The 16,716-nt window shown below is 40.6% G+C and overlaps 1 protein-coding gene across 1 annotated transcript in view; it reads right to left on the bottom strand.

Moving 5' to 3' along the window:
- Positions 1 to 16,716, bottom strand: part of GPC4 (glypican 4) — a 110,198-nt gene that overhangs the window by 16,130 nt on the left and 77,352 nt on the right. Inside the window, exon 3 of the mRNA XM_005906521.3 lies at positions 6,109 to 6,500. Coding sequence (XP_005906583.2) covers positions 6,109 to 6,500 — 392 coding nt within the window. The remainder of the gene's footprint in view (positions 1 to 6,108; positions 6,501 to 16,716) is intronic.

The raw sequence follows: 16,716 nt of genomic DNA, 5'->3' as shown, positions 1-16,716 counted from the left end.
ACCACATTAAAAACTACTGCAAGCTGCCTGAAAAAGAGAAATGCTGGAGCCAAGCTCTTCACACAGCCTGGATTTCATTTCAGTAATTCAGAACGAGCCTTCAGCCACATTACACAGTGATGGCAGTCAACATGCGGCACTCAAGTTAAAAACACATTTCCTCCTAGTTTCTTCTAGTTCCTAACATACATTCACTACAACATTTTTTCCCCTGTGCTGCCAATAGTACTGAACAAACAGAAAGGGTCTAGATTTTTATCTGTTGCTTGGTAACATAAGCACCCAATAAAAATAACAGGAAATCGTTTTCCAAATTACCGTTAAAGAAAAAGATAGGGAACCCAAACACACTGTGAGATGTGAAAGGTTTATTCAACAATTTCCCAACTAGTTTTGGATTCAATACGCACACGTGCAAAGAAAGAAGGCGAAGACGCTCCTATTTCCCTAATAATAGAATTTCAAAGATGTAACAAAAACATGAAGTAAGCTAGGATTCATTCAGGAGTATGTAGGGCCATGGTAGGTAGAACTGAAACTACATAAATGCTTGAAAATAAGTGTTGCTGTGTTTTTAAGTAGACTTGTTAATGATAAGTCAAGGGGCTTCCCAGGTGGCTCAGTGGTTAAAGAATCCGCCTGCCAGGCAGGTTCAATTCTGGGGTCTGGAAGATCCCCTGGATAAGGAAACGGCAACCCACTCCAGGAATCTTGCCTGGAGAATCCCACGGACAGAGGAGCCTGGCAGGCTATAGTCCACGGGGTCACAAAGAGTCAGACACGACTTACTGATTAAACTGAAGCATCTCTGTATTCCCCCCTTGTAGAGGGCTCTATTACCGTTTTGAGAATCTTCACTCCATGGCACTTCCCATACCCCTACCTTCCTCATCTCCACCTCTGTATATATTATAGGGTAGAGAATATATATACCTCCCTCCTTCCTCTTTGCAATTCTAGTCTTTGTGACTGAAAAAGAATCTTAAGGGCTGAATATACATGTATGCTCAAAAGCTTTTTTGTATTGCTCATTTTTAAAATAGACATTTATAACAATTTGGGAAAACGGAAAAATAATTTGTATAGTACTCTTGTAGGTGTTGGTGCATTGCAAATAGACAGAAATGGAAGAGGGATCAATGGATCTCATGTTCAAGGCAGGATAGTCATTTAGACATCACAATGCTAAGGCACTGATTTCTAATTATAGTCCCCGTGGTTTGGGGTGGGGGTGTAGACATAGCCCCATTATGTCAGTGTTAATTGAAACCATGAGAATGCAACTCTCTTTGGCATAGGAGCTATTGATTTTCATGGTGCATGTAACCACTTGTGCATTTTTGAAAGACCACAACAGACTTCACCCTTCCAGGCAAAACTGCTGCTGCAAGCAGGTAAATAAGAAATGTATCATGAACCATGACAAGTAAAGATGGAATAAGTAATACAAAGATGTGGAGCACCGGGGTATTCTTGAACCATCTGTTCCTAATTAAAGGAACTTTTCTGCAGTTTGAATTGCAAAGCTCAATGGAGTAAGCTGAAATCTCTGGATGTCTGTGCCCAGAAAAACTGAAGCAAGGCAGTATACTTTAAGAAGTGACTTCTCTTGCCGTCAGTTAAGCCTGCTGGTGCTAATGGCCTTTAAAAGGCTTAGTGACAATCAAATCATTGCTCAACACGTAACCGCAACCCTTTTGTTGCACAAGTAAACTGGAAAAGCAGGGCATATGCTCATGAAGAGAAAGTGGGAACATCTCTGAGTTAAGTAAATAATAACTAGCCCCAAGACCGCAATGGTCTTCATATTTGACTTCACTGACCTCTTGTTAGATGAAGTGGGTGAGGTGGGTCTCTTTAAAAAGGTAATTAATTCTGCTGCTGCTACTATGTCACCTCAGTCGTGTCCGACTCTGTGCGACCCCATAGACGGCAGCCCACCAGGCTCCCCCGTCCCTGGGATTCTCCAGGCAAGAACACTGGAGTGGGTTGCCATTTCCTTCTCCAATGCATGAAAGTGAAACTGGATACTAAAAGAAGGAAATATTTATTTCTTGGGTTGTTCTAGTCCACCTGTAAAGTACAATGTCCACCTGTAAAGTACAATTGGATAACAGTTGGCAGGGGTGGGAATCTATATGAAAAAACATTCCCTGAGTCCCCAAACTGTTAGAGCTTTCTTATTTTATTAATCAAATGTAGTTTCTTCAACATCTTCAATTTTAAATACACACTACACCTTAAATTAAAATCTGTTGAACTGGTAGTCATAGTCCAAACACAAATGTAATGAATTTACAACCTTCTAAAAAGAAACATTACATAGACGATAGATTTTTACATAATTTGTGTTTTGGCAGTTTTAGAAACTGATTTCATACTTGAGTGTCTTATTATTACATAATTTAGATACAACTCAACCTAGTTGAAGAGTTGGATTTCAAGTCAGTCCTTAGGTTGAGAAGATGCTCAGTAGCAAAGCAAAATATTATTTTTTAAGGTTTCTAATTATAAACATAACATTTAGAATAATCACATTTCTCTAAGCAAGACATACAGATGGCCAATAAGCACACGAAAAGATGCTCACCTTCAATAATTGTTAAGAGAAATGCAAATCAAAATTATAATAAGGTACCACCTCAGTCCAGTCAGATTGGCCATAGTTAAAAAGTCTACAAATAATAAATGCTGGAGAGGATGTGGAGAAAAAGGAACCCTACTACACTGCTGGTGAGAGTGTAAATTGGTACAGCCACTATGAAGAACCATATGGAAAGTGAAAGTCGCTCAGTTGTGTCCGACTCTTTGCGAGCCCAGGGACTATACAGTCCATGGAATTCTCCAGGCCAGAATACTGGAGTGGGTAGCCGCTTCCTTCTCCAGCGGATCTTCCTAACCCAGGAATCGAACTGGGGTCTCCTGCATTGCAGGCAGATTCTTTACCAACTGAGCTATCAAGGAAGCCCCATATGGAGGTTCCTTACAAAACTAAAAACAGTTACCACATGATCTTGCAATCTCATTCCTTGGCTTATTTATGGCAAAAACTCTAATTTGAAAAAATACAGGCACTCCAATGTTCATAGCAGCATTATTTACAATAGCCATGAAATGGCAGCAACCTAAATGCCCATCAACAGACAAATGGATAAAGACCACGTGGTACCTGTTCAATGGAATACTATTCTGTTATAAAAAAGAATGACATAATGCCATTTATAGCAACATGGATGGAGCGAGAGAGTGTCATGTTAAGTAAAGTATGTCAGACAAATACCATATGGTAGTATTTATACATAGAATCTAAAAGATGATGCAAATGAACGTATTTACAAAACAGAAACAGACTCATAGACATAGAAAACAAAATTATGCTTAGCAAAGGGAAAAGGGAATGGGGGAGGGAGAAGTTAAGAGTTTGGGATTAACAGATAAACACTACTATATATAACAACAAGGTCTTACTGTATAGCACAAGGAACTATATTCAAATCCTGGGATAAATCATAATGGAAAACAATATGAAAAATATGTGTGTGTGTGTATATATATATATATATATAAAACTGAATCACTTGGTTGTACATGAGAAACTAACATTGGAAATAAACTATGTTTTAATTAAAAATGTTTTAAGTCATAACAGTATTTTCCACTAAACAACTGGCAAGTAATGTTTTACTCAAAGTAAACTGAGCTCTATAGCTTGTATTCATTGCATTCTCACATAATGATGCAAATATCTCTTAGGCAGACATGACAATACAGAATAGGGATCAATTCTGAAAAAATCTAGGGTTGTATTTGCAAAGTAACTTTCTTATACAACTTGTCAAAAGTAAGGTACACAGAAGTTTCTTTCTTGCTTAAAAAAAATTCATATCAAAAGCAACATTGGAAATTGTGATTATTTCCTTTTGGGTCACATACTCTTTACTGCATAGGTAAGTAAGGGTGAATGGTCAGTCTTATTGATTGCCCACAGTTAATTCTGAAAACTATGTCAAGACGAATGCAACACAGGGAAGCTGCAAGTGTTCATTTCTCTCCCCTCTGGGAGGTGGCGTGACTAAGACTAGCCTTCTAGCCCTCAAGCTTCTAACCTGCTTCCTTGTTCTGATCACCACCTTCCTCCTCCAGTTAGGGATTCTGGAATCTCAGTTCTCTAAAGGGGCCCCAACCTTGCTAAGTGAGGCTAACACCACAGCAGGCTTGTGTCAGCCTGGTCCTTCTTCCCAAGAATAAACTGAAAGGGAAGGGGGAGGTTAATGTAAAGAAACCAGTTTAAAACACTTGCGAAGGGTTTTCTAGTCCTTGCTTTTCTCTCTGGCATGCACATGCACACGCACACCGACATTCAAAATCACACAGCAGTGCCTTACTGGCTACTCAGCCAAGGCTGCTGCTGCTGCTGCTGCTGCTAAGTCGCTTCAGTCGTGTCCGACTCTGTGCGACCCCACAGACGGCAGCCCACCAGGCTCCCCCGTCCCTGGGATTCTCCAGGCAAGAACACTGGAGTGGGTTGCCATTTCCTCCTCCAATGCATGAAAGTAAAAAGTGAAAGTGAAGTCGCTCAGTCATGCCCGACTCTTAGCGACCCCATGGACTGTGGCCCACCAGGCTCGTCCATCCATGGGATTTTCCAGGCAAGAGTACTGGAGTGGGGTGCCATCGCCTTCTCCATAGCTTAGGATAAATGCAAGGAATTGCTGAAAGATGGCAGATGTGTGAGGGGAACTATGATGTCAATAACTTTGATCTGGACTCACTATGCATTGTTTAGGGACTCTGACATGAGCATCTCCAAAATTAATAATGGGTGCTGGGGTGGGCAGAAGTTCAGGAACCAGGCTATTCCTTTAACTATAACCATCATCTCCCTACTTGCTCCCACCCAACTCTCCTATGCCCCAGCATTTCTTTTTTTTTTTCTTTTTGCAATTTATGATGAAAATATCAGGAGGAAAAGGAGTGAACAAAATGTGCTGTAAAGAATTGTTTCCTGTCATTTTCTGGCTGGGAAATGTGAACACACACAACCGTAAAAATGAATGCAACCAATCAACTAACACACCATGCAACGCTAAAACAAAACATCTGATGAGCACCTAATTTTCACAACACATAATTGTTTACCTTCACTCTGTTAAATTAAGTTTAGTCTATAATCGGGGGCCATGAATCCTGGTCTGCCCATGTTGTCTGGGTATGACCCTTTGAGTGTCTAACGGTAATAGCACTAAGATCAGTCCTGCACAGATAACTTTGCTCTGGAATAGTCCATCTTCACTGGCACTGAGTCACAGAAAGGTAGAGGCGGAAAGGCCTTCAAAACATTCTCAAATTTCACCGTGGGGAGAGGATGGGTGAAGAAGGCATAGCATTTTTCCCTCCTTGAAATCTTGCTCAAAATCCTACTACAGGGATTTTCGGTGGCCCAGCGGTTAAGCCTCCATGCCTCCAATTGCAGGGGTCATGGATTTGATCCCTGATTCAGGAACGAAGACTCCACCTGGTGCGGCCAAAAAAAATAAACAAAAACAAAACCCAACCAACCAAAAAACCCTACTACATAAAACTGAGGAGAGCAAAGGTTTCCTAGGGCAGCTAGGAGGTAAAGGCACAGATGCAGAGTCTTGCCCACTAAGTCTGCGCCTCCCTTGTCTCCTGTCAAGGAGGCCCCTGAGGTACCCCCCTTAGCAGGCTCCAAAGAACAGTCTGAAAAATACTGGTCTCATCTGATTCTTGTAATTTACAAATGAGGAAAACATGGTTCATAGCATCTGCTTTCCTGCATACTACAATTTTATTCTCTTTCCTGATAATTCTGCAAAGCCATTAAGTCAAGAGCAGGTAGTGCCATTTCTAAGAATGGCTACCAAGAAAACCATGAAAAGAATGATGACGATACATGAAGATGTTCATCACTGTATTGTTTATAGCGATACAGTGCTCATGTATCAGGACAAAGTGTAGGTGACAAGAGGGGAGAGAAAGAAAAGATGACTGTTATTAAGACAATGGATTTCTAGTCGTTTATTTTCCCATACCTCCCAAACTTTAACATGAAACAAAACAAGATCATGGACTGTAAACAGTACTTACCACTGAGACTTTGCTCACCACATCTCTTGCAACTGCTAAGCCCTGAGCAAAAGTGCGGGCTGCCACAAATGCACGAGTGACCTGGAGCTTCAGTTTCCGAGGGACATCTCCAAAGGGCTTCAGCTGCTCTGTGTACTTGCTCACGCACTCCAGATATTCGTCTGTGAAGTGGTACTGGGAGTTCACCAGGCGAAACATGCGCTCCAGGAGGCGGGCCCAGAAGTCATTCAGCATTTCCTCCAGGTTCACGTTCCCTGCCACATAGTAGCGCTTCAACTCTTCGAAGAGATCTTTAAATAGCTCAGAATTCTGCATGTACAAGTGGCCGTATGTCTTCACAAACATGTCATTCAGGGACTTTTCCGCATTTTCAAGTAGTTCTTTGAAAAATTCTAAACACAAAACCAAAACGGAAAGGGTTCTCAATAATTAAATAATGGGAGTGCTTTTCAGGTAAATCTGAAAACTTAAAAAAAAAAAAAAAAACTCCTGATATTAAATTGGAAAACATGCTTGTATATAGCGTGGATTTCTTTGGGGGAATTTGGCATCTCTGATAGTTTGTCACTGAAGGGAAACCTATGTCACAAAGACACCTACATAAAAAAAGAAACTTTAAACCAATAATTTCTCAGGACTCAATATAAAACTGAATCTCTCCCTCCCTCCTTTTCTCAGTCAGTCACAAGGTAAATAAAGAACTGGACAAAAATGAAAACATAAAGTTTCCCTGAATTTTTTACTGTAAGAATCTAAACTGAAGTGAATAATGCCTCCTCATTGTAACCTGACACCGGGACAGGTGTTGTCAAGATGTGCTGTTTACTTAGACATGATTTTAACCACCTTTCTCCTCCTTATATCTACATGACATATAAGAAAACTGCCTGGGAAATGCTTGAGGCCAAGAAACATAATGAAACACCCCACATAAGCAAGAAAAGAAGTTCTAAGGTATTCCCTGTGACATCAGTATAAATTGGGGTAACCCAGGTGGCCTTGGGTTCCTAAAGGATTCATACAGTAACACCATGAGATCCTTTCCAGTCCAGAAAGACAGAAATGAAATGCATAACAGATTCAACCATACAACACAGGAAAATAAATAGGGAAAAAAGAATACCTGTTCCCGCCCCCCTCCCGCCACCCAGATTTACTTTTTGGCCATCACATACTGTTGCTGCTGCTAAATCGCTTCAGTCATGTCCGACTCTGTGTGACCCCATAGATGACAGCCCACCAGGCTCCCCCGTCCCTGGGATTCTCAGGCAAGAACACTGGAGTGGGTTGCCATTTCCTTCTCCAATGCATGAAAGTGAAAAGTGAAAGTGAAGTCGCTCAGTCGTGTCCGACTCTTCACAACCCCATGGACTGCAGCCCACCAGGCTCCTCCACCCATGGGATTTTCCAGGCAAGAGTACTGGAGTAGCATCACATACTCCCACAGCCTAAACGTTAAAGACTTAATCTCTTAAATACAAATAGTTTCTCCTGAATCTTTTCTCAGAAGTTCACAGAAGAGAAGAGAAGTTAAGAAAAAAGAGAAGTTAACAGTCTTCTGCAACATTAATCATTCTTAGAAGGCAATGGCACCCCACTCCAGTACTTTTGCCTGGAAAATCTCATGGACGGAGGAGCCTGGTAGGCTGCAGTCCATGGGGTCGCTGAAAGTTGGATATGACTGAGCGACTTCACTTTCACTTTTCACTTGCATGCATTGGAGAAGGAAATGGCAACCCACTCCAGTGTTCTTGCCTGGAGAATCCCAGGGACGGCGGGGCCTGGTGGGCTGCCGTCTATGGAGTCCCACAGAGTCAGACACGACTGAAGTGACTTAGCAGCAAAGAATCTATGTCTGGTATAAAAATAAACATCTCACGGTATCACTTTTATAAGCAGGAAATGTAATAAATACCAAAGCAAAATATAAGGACTGCATCAAGAAAGAAGCTGCCTCCAAGTGAACGTGGAGCAGAAAGACAAATAAGACAACTCCTTCAAAGCCAGAAGAACATGAGTGAGGTTATCAAAATGGAATAGCGCTACAAAACCCTCCTCTACTGCTTGCCTTTTATTTCCTGAGTTTTCTTCAGTGAGAGAAAGGGAAACCCCCATTATACTGTACAGCCTGGCATTTTTACCAAAATTCTCTCCCTGAAAGGACATAAAGTACAGAAGGAGCTAGGGGAACCATATGAAAAGACTTACAGTTATCAGGTACCTGGGAAGGGGCTCTCATTCTCAGCAAGATCCCAAGTGGTTCTCAACTGTGGTCCCATGGTATAGACATGCATCGACATCACTGGGTCATAAGTTCCTGGATCCCACCTTAAACCTACTGGGTCAGAAACCCTGGAGGGAGGGGGCAGCCATCTGGGACTCTGCTACACCCTACAGTTTGAGAATCAAGACTCTCAATGAGGGGTGGCATGGGGAGGGAGATGGGGGAGGTTCAAGGAGGAGGGGACATATGTATACCTATGGCTGATTCATGTTGAGGTTTGACAGAGAACAACAAAATTCTGTAGAGCAATTATCCTTCAATTAAAAAATTAAAACAAAAAAGACTCTCAATGAAACTTGTTCCCTTTTATCTCTCACTAGCAGTCACCACCAGTTCAAGAACTGTGCTGAATGTGAAGCATTCAGGCTAAGGGTTAATGCTTTAATTAGAAGAAAATACATTTCCAATAAATTGGGTTTTAGCTTTTTTTGTTGCATTCTTGGGGGTCATTTGTTGAAGGTGGTTGGGGGTAAATTTCCTCATGTGGAAGTATCTTGAAACTAAGAGTCAGGATGGAGGTAGCATTTTTCTAAGACTTCAAAGTTGGGGAAAGTTGGGGTAAGAAAAGACGTTAAACGTCAGCTGGTCCACTTGCCATACCGTCCTTGAGTCGTTAGCATCCTTGCCAAGTGGTGCTGGCTCTCACATACTGGAAAAATAAAGCCTGGTCACTGATATCAATATGGAAAACTTGTGTCAACCCAGTGGTACTAATATTTCACCATCCAAAAGAGCGGATGGCAAAGACAACCATAGATCCTTCCCTATGCTGGATTTTTACTATATTGCTCATAAAATTGGCACACATCATTTACTGTAGAAATGGGAAGTTGAGAATGATTTGACTTGTGTTTTCACGACTCATTAAATAATTCTGAATACTCACATTTCTAATGAATGGTTTTTAATGGTTTTAAAACCTTGGTTTTTAAAGCTGGGGGCGGAATGATATGGATAGCTTGGTTTTAACTGAATACCACTATGAAAGGTCAGAGTTTATTTTTTTAGGCTTAAAAGTGTTCGAGGTCAAAGAATCACTAAGACACTGCAAATTTTATGGTAAAAATAAAACATACTCAAGACTTCCTCATTTGTGTCAAAAGCCCGTGGGTCGGTATAGATATATTTATATAGCTACACTGAGGTACAAGATCAATGATCCAATGAAGAACAGATCTGATTTTAACACAGCACGTTCTCTGCCTAATACCACAATGGACTTTATTTCCCAGGACTCAAATTCTGTCTAGGAAGGTTTTGTGTGTGTGTGTGTGTGCATGCGCATATGTGTGTGATGTTAGCTTATATTTTTCAGAGTTTAGTTTAGTGCTACATATATATTAGGCTCTAATTCATTTAACCGTTCAGAAAATTGATTTCCTTTTCTTCACATTTTTAAAGATTCTTTAGTGCGGCCATAACTTGCGAATATAAAGGCTGAGTGGATTATATATAGAAATTCTATAACACTGATATAAGGAGTTAGAAATCTGATAATTTTCTCTCTCCAAACTATGCAATTTCCCAAGTATGTACCAAGTGGTTGCTATGTGCTCAAATCAAAGCACATGGTTTTGCCATGCATCTTAACATTCCTGCCCAAGCAGACTGTAATGAAAATTTCTAGGAAGATGAATTTTCTCCATCCAATTCACCTTTACTATCCTGCTACTCTCCGCACATGCCTTTATGGAGGCACCAGATTTTTAAAGCGTCTATAAAATCCTTAATCTTTCATTTCATATAGCAAGTTTTTTTTTTAATATTCATCTATTTCTCACCTACAAAGTCAACAGAACAAAAGTCAAGGGATCCAAGAGACTCAACCTCATTTCTCTTTAGACGTGTTCTTTTCTAAAAAACATTTAGTTTTTTATCTGGCCGTGTTTGGTCTTAGTTGTGGCATGTGGGCTCTTTAGATGAACATGTGGGATCGAGTGCCCTGACCAGGGATCAAATGCAGGATTGTTAGTATGGAGTCTTAGCCACTGGACCACCAGGGGTCCTTCCTTAGACATGCTCTTGATCAGTCGTTTTAGTCGTGTCTGACTCTTTACGACCCCATGGAGGAGCCCCATCAGGCTCCTCTGTCCAAGGGATTCTTTAGGCAAGAATACTGGAGCGGGTTGCGGTGTCCTCCTCCAGGGAATCTTCCCGACTCAGTGATGGAACCTGCACCTCTTACGTCTGCTGCATTGGCAGGCAGGTTCTTTATCACCAGCACCACCTGGGCCGCCCCTGACACGTTCTTATCAGCCTGGTAAATGGGACTATTCCACCTATGTTTTTTGTCTCAAAGAGATCTTTTAAGGATATGGCAGACATAACTTAGATTCTAAAATCCATACCAATTGGATACAATACCAATCAAAGCATAACAATTTGCTGTAAGGAAAAAAGGGGGGAGGAAAGCTTTTGCGTCTGTTCCTCTTACCAAACTGGCAGCTCTCATATGTTCTTGTAGTTTCCTTCACATCCCCATCCCCCTCTCTTCCTACATTTCCTTCTACAGTGGGGTACAGAACACAAACTAGACATTCAGGACATGGTCCCCAGCCATCAATAGCAACTTCATTCATTGCTGCAAAGCTCATCTCTACTTTCTACCCCATTATTCAAAATCAGATCTTAATTCCCGAAGAAAAACTGAGTGGGCCTGAGATACCTAGCAATCATTCCTTCATAAACATTATGCCTAAAGTCAATTATAAGACAGTTGGTGGCTAAAACAGAACCAGTCAGGGGCAGTGTCAACCAGAGTTCCACCACAATCAGAAGCTGAATTAATTGGAAATCAGATCTCCCTTGTAGGAACTGCTCGTGTTCATGAAAAATGCTGTTCAGGGAGTCAGTTTTAAGTGATGCCATTGGTGTCTGAAAGAAGAATCAGAGAGGAGACAGTTTATAAGTATTTGAAATATGGTGTCTCTGATCAGGGTTTATTTCTCTTTCAATTTTCAGTTTGGGGGCTTAAGGGTTTATGTTCTAAGGATCAAACAGCTGCTACACCTAGGGCTCATGAATGACCACTTAACATAGCAATGGAAATAAACAGTGTAACATGCCAGGATCTAAAGCAGCATCACACAGTGGGAAAGGCATGAGACCTCTCATTTATGAGCTATGTGACCTTGATGGGACAGAGGATCTAAACCTCAGCGAGCCTCTGTTGCTTCTTCCTCCATTAAATGGGACTATCACTGCTCCCCTCATTATGGATCATGCCTCACGCATAATAGCTGCTCAATAAATGCACACCATACGTGATACATGAAATGATACTGTCACCTTTAGAGTTTCTTTATATATATAATCATAAAAAAAAAAAAAAAACCTTTCAAGGGTGGTTTTTATCTTTCTTGGCAGAGTCAAATATTATCGATCTTGGGCGAACATAAATTAAGCCAAAGCTGCTGGAGAACAGTTAAGACCCAAGACCTTATAAAACTGGGAGCAATTTAGCCAAAGATAAAGATGCATAATGGCTGTAGCTTCCAATGCTGTAAAATGTCCCAGACATCCACAAGGGTGGAGCAACTCCTGAGTGAAAAACATGGGATGGAGAAATCCAAGGAAGAGATTACACATGATATTACAACAGAATATCATATATAGCACACACACATATATATATATTGCGTTGGCCAAAAAGGCCATTCAGGTTTTCCTGTAAGACAGTATGGAGAGACCTGAATAAATTTTTTGGTTAACCCAATACAAAAAGATCAAGGCAAAGAATTAGGGAAAGGAAAATGAGGAATTCAGAAACAGTAGGTCAGTGCTCCACTCCCATGTATTTCACCCACGTTCTTTGCTAAGAGACTGGGACTATTTTCCACCTTTAACATGTGATTATTCCTTTTTGTAAAGGTGATTATTCTTCTTGTCAGTAGTACCCATTCAAGATGGGAAAAACTACCAGAGTGAAAAGGCAAAACTTTTCCATATAAAAGTTTTCTATGTAAATATCCTGTCTTTTACAAAAAGAACATCATGTGCTTTTGGAACTTCTATCCACTGCCACTTGTCTTGCATCAAATAAACATTCAAAATTCTTGAAATGGGTCAAAAGGCCTTCAGTTCTGCTATTAAATGCCATTAGTTACTACTTTATAAACAATCGACTGGCTATTGATTAATGAGTTAGAATGCATTCTAGAATTAACCCGTGACCTGAAGAGACTGGGAGCCCTTTCTATTCAATCCATTTGCTTGGTGCTATAAATTACCCCCTTGTATTTATGTTATTAGGAAGCTGCCTTTTAAATATAAGGATTAATTTCCTCTTTACTGTAAAGGCCTTATTTCACAGCCCTGGTGTGGTGTGCAAACAGTAAGTTACCACATCCACAAAATTCCTGAGAAAGAAACCTCCTGGTAAATGCTACAAATCATACTTCTCACAGTTAAGAAAACTCAGAGAATTATAGCTATCCATGCTTTCACCCAAGGTCTTAAGTATTTGATGAAGAACAGCTAACATAGGCATCTACAAATGGAGGGGGGGGGAGGAAATTAAACAAGCATTTTACTGACCAAACCAAACTGAAACTTGGGCTTCTGACTGTCTCCTCTGTCTTGCTTTTCTGGCCAAATCCATGTTAAGTTTTTAACAGGCACTGTCCTCCAGCTTGGCATAATGTCCCTCCTCAGGAGTGCCTGCTAGGGAGGGCATGGTGCACTAAAAGGACTTGTACTTGACTAATGTTCCTCAGCTATCGCCCAACAATGGACCTCTCCTAGGCTGACAAGGCCATTGCCAGCTGCGGCCCTTATTAGGGGCTGTTAACATATGAAAGGGGCTGTGGGATCCAGCCACAGTAGGAGCAGCCCTTTCTTCCCAAGGTTGCTTTCAGTAGTTAATGCATGTTGAATGCTAAAGCTCCTTTCCTTTCTCTCTCCCGGATAACTTGGCCCAGGACACAAGGCTCACTGCTGTAAGCCCTTCCCCTGGGCCTTGTTCCATTTCTAGTAATGATCCTCCCAGCACCAGCTAGCCAAGTCACCTTAGCACAGCTGTATCCCTTCTTGCTGAGAATGGCCCATGGGGGCAGGTGTAAGAAACCTCCAACAAAAAAAAGAAAGAGGCTCGAGTAGTGTTCCAAGTGCTCCATATACCAACCTCCACGTCTATCTATTATATGAAATGACCTTATACACAAACCTCATATACAGTCTATCTGTTCATGATCTAATATAAAATGAAAAATGAGGATGCACAGTAGCATAATCAGTTATGATTCTGATTTCTATGTACATATATACATTATCTACCTGAGCAAAAAAGGATGAGGCATACAGTGGTGATGGTGGGGTATTGGGGAATCAGCGTGATGTTTTTCAATATGATTCTCAATTTTGTTCACTCCAATTTTGCAGTGACATAATCAGAAAAGTAATCCACCTCATGCTTTCAAAAATGACTTTTTCCCTTATCATATTCATCCAATTTAAATGCTTCAATGCATTTTTTTCTACTTTTTCCTAATTGTCTACAGTGAGTATCATGATGCTGAAAATAACCCAAAAGTGGCAAAACACCAAAGCAGTTCTTACATTTTTTGTTAAAAAATACTGTTTTTTCCTACAAACTATTCCTTTGAAGTCGTAGCAATGTGGAAAATATGGCAAGGTATGAAGAAAATAAAAATTACCCATAATCCCACCTTTAAGAGACAACAATGGTTTATTGAATTTCTTTCCTGTCTTTTCTATGAAGGAATGTGTTGTCACATGGTTGAAGTCATACGGTATTTATACCCTGTTCTAATGTAACATTGTATGGTTAGCACTTCCGATTTGATTTAAAAGCTTCCAGAAATATCATTTTTAGCAACTGCATACTATGACACTATATGGCCAAATCATAATGTAATCACTATGGGATGTTTAGACTGATTTCCTATTTTTCATTAATGACAGATAACACTGTGCTGCACATTCTATGCAGAAAAATCTATGCAGATTTTTCTTTCCTGGTGATCAATACCTAGAAGCAGAATTATTGAATCAAAGGGTAAGAATGAGCCTATGTGACACGTCTGACATACTGCCAAAGTGACCTACAGAAAAGGTGTGCCCATGTAGCACTCCCTGCTTGAGTCCCCTTTATTATGAGAGAGACAGAGAGAGAGAGAGGTGGAGATGGGCCAGGACAATGAACAAGAAAGGCCTGAATGGCTTGGGAATTCTCTCAGTCAATCAGAGTAACTGCTAGATCAAATAAGCCCTTTTCTTTGCCAGGACAGACAGACGCATGGAAAAAAAGGGTGAGCAGAGATGATCAACAAGGTTCTCAACTCCCAGGCTCAAAGCACAATGAACCAACAAAAACAGATAAAAGCAGTTTGGCTCAAGCTCTTCTGTGTATTTACTCGCCTCCAAACAGATCAGCTGCTTCTTGAAGCCACAGCTAATAGCACAGGCCCAAAGAGAGAGTGCTCAGGGCACGCTGAAAGCTGCACAGGCATTTTCAATGAGAGAGCCAACACCACAGTCACAATTGGTCACACCTGAGATAACAACTCAAAAGGCAGAAAACCTTTGTCAATACAGGAACGTGTGTGTTTTGTCTGAGCTCTTGATTTGATTACAGTAAACTGGTAGTGGCTCGTTCTAGTCACGTTTCACAGGGAGATTATCAAAGAATTAGAAAAAATACCCAGCTTTTTAGTCTCTTTTGCACGGAGGGAAAAAACAAAAGAAAGAAAATAGAATTGTAAAACATAGAGTAGCAGTGCTTTCCAAGCACAGTATGATCTGAAAGGAAACCTTTTTCTATACTTTTTGTGGCTACATCTTGCCTGCTGTGCTTTTCTAGAAGTTTTAAGAAGCAACAAATTTTAAAAAGACATCTTAATGAATGAAACCTGAGGTAAGGCTTAAAAACAACACTATGTTTTGTGTATGTTACACATTTCTATGACACGTGTATCTTAAGGATGTCTAAGACTTAAACTAAAGACCCAGGAAGTCTTTAGTAAGTTGGTATGGCCTTGCAAAGGACAGTAAGAGAACTATACAGTTGAAAAATACTTATGGTCAGGGGTCAAGAAAATTCCAGAAACTTCAGCTTAGCTAATGGCCATGAAGTTTAGTTGGCTATACATTTGTTTTTCATGGGCATGTGAATTCGAATGCCTTCAACTCGCTGAATCTCCACACTGCTTTGCCTATTGGCCTAATGAAGTAATGGCCAGGATGAACCATGAAAATTTTTAGTCAGTGATTAAAACACAAATTTGGCTCAATCTGAAGAGTGGCCACCCCTCACTTAAGCTCTCCAGCCCTCTTGTTTTCTATCATTTCACAAAAGCAGGACATGAAGCACTCTTCAGATAGATGGGACAGACAATTATTTCTTTTATGTGCGTTTTAAGCTAATTCAGAACATTTCTACCATTATTCGAGTTAACAAGCTTCAGGCCCATGAGAGGGTTTTCAAAGACCTGGTGAAAGTAGCAGAGGGTTAAGAAATGATAGGAGGAAAATAGAGGGGACCATGCAGACGCCTAATTAACATCTTGTAAGACCTTTCACTGAAGCAGCTGGTCTGGTCACATGTTTAGAAGATTCACAGAATTTGTAGAATTGAAAGGGTCTTTAGAGAGCATCCAACTCAACCCCTTCATTTTATGGATGGGAAAACTGAGACCAGTTAATTGCCCCAGGTCACAGTGGGTTCACAGCAGAAGCAGGCTGATAACGCCGTAGGCTCCACCTCCTGCCCAAAGTTGCTACATTTGCTCCCACAATGGCAAATGAAAGCAGTTTCCCCAATGGACTACCATCGGACAACACTGCAATTTCCTTAAAAAGTCTTTTTGAACCTGCAAACCAACGTGCAAATAATTTGATTTGGAGAGTCTGTAAGCAAGAATCTATCTTTGTGGTTGTTACCATCATTTTTACTATGTCATTTGGAAATGCACTTAACACGGCAGCTCTAATCTTCTTAATCTATTTGGGTTGTTTGATTTAGCTCTGATTCTTTTAAAAACAACTAGCCTCACAAAATGTGACATTTGGGGGCGGGTCTTTATGTTGTGGTCCCCAAACACGGATTATGCCCTACTTCTATTATTTCAAGTCCTTTTGCCAAGCAATTCTTTCAAAGCCCCCTGAACGGAGTATCTGATTAGCATATTTATGAGACAACTGATTCAGCTATGTTAATTAGCAGTTCTATACTTCAAAAAAAGAAAGAAAGAAAGAAAAATTCCCAGAACTGACCAAGAGGGGGAGCAGCTAACTCTGTCTGGCTCCATGTCTCTAGCCCAGGATAGTAGATTTTTGGTATTGAACATTCTAAGTCAAAGAGTAGA

This window comes from Bos mutus, chromosome X (assembly GCF_027580195.1).
Source record: "Bos mutus isolate GX-2022 chromosome X, NWIPB_WYAK_1.1, whole genome shotgun sequence".
NCBI classification, from domain to species: domain Eukaryota; kingdom Metazoa; phylum Chordata; class Mammalia; order Artiodactyla; family Bovidae; genus Bos; species Bos mutus.
The sequence above is the reverse complement of the archived record's forward strand: the minus strand, read 5'-3'. Positions and strand labels throughout refer to the sequence as shown.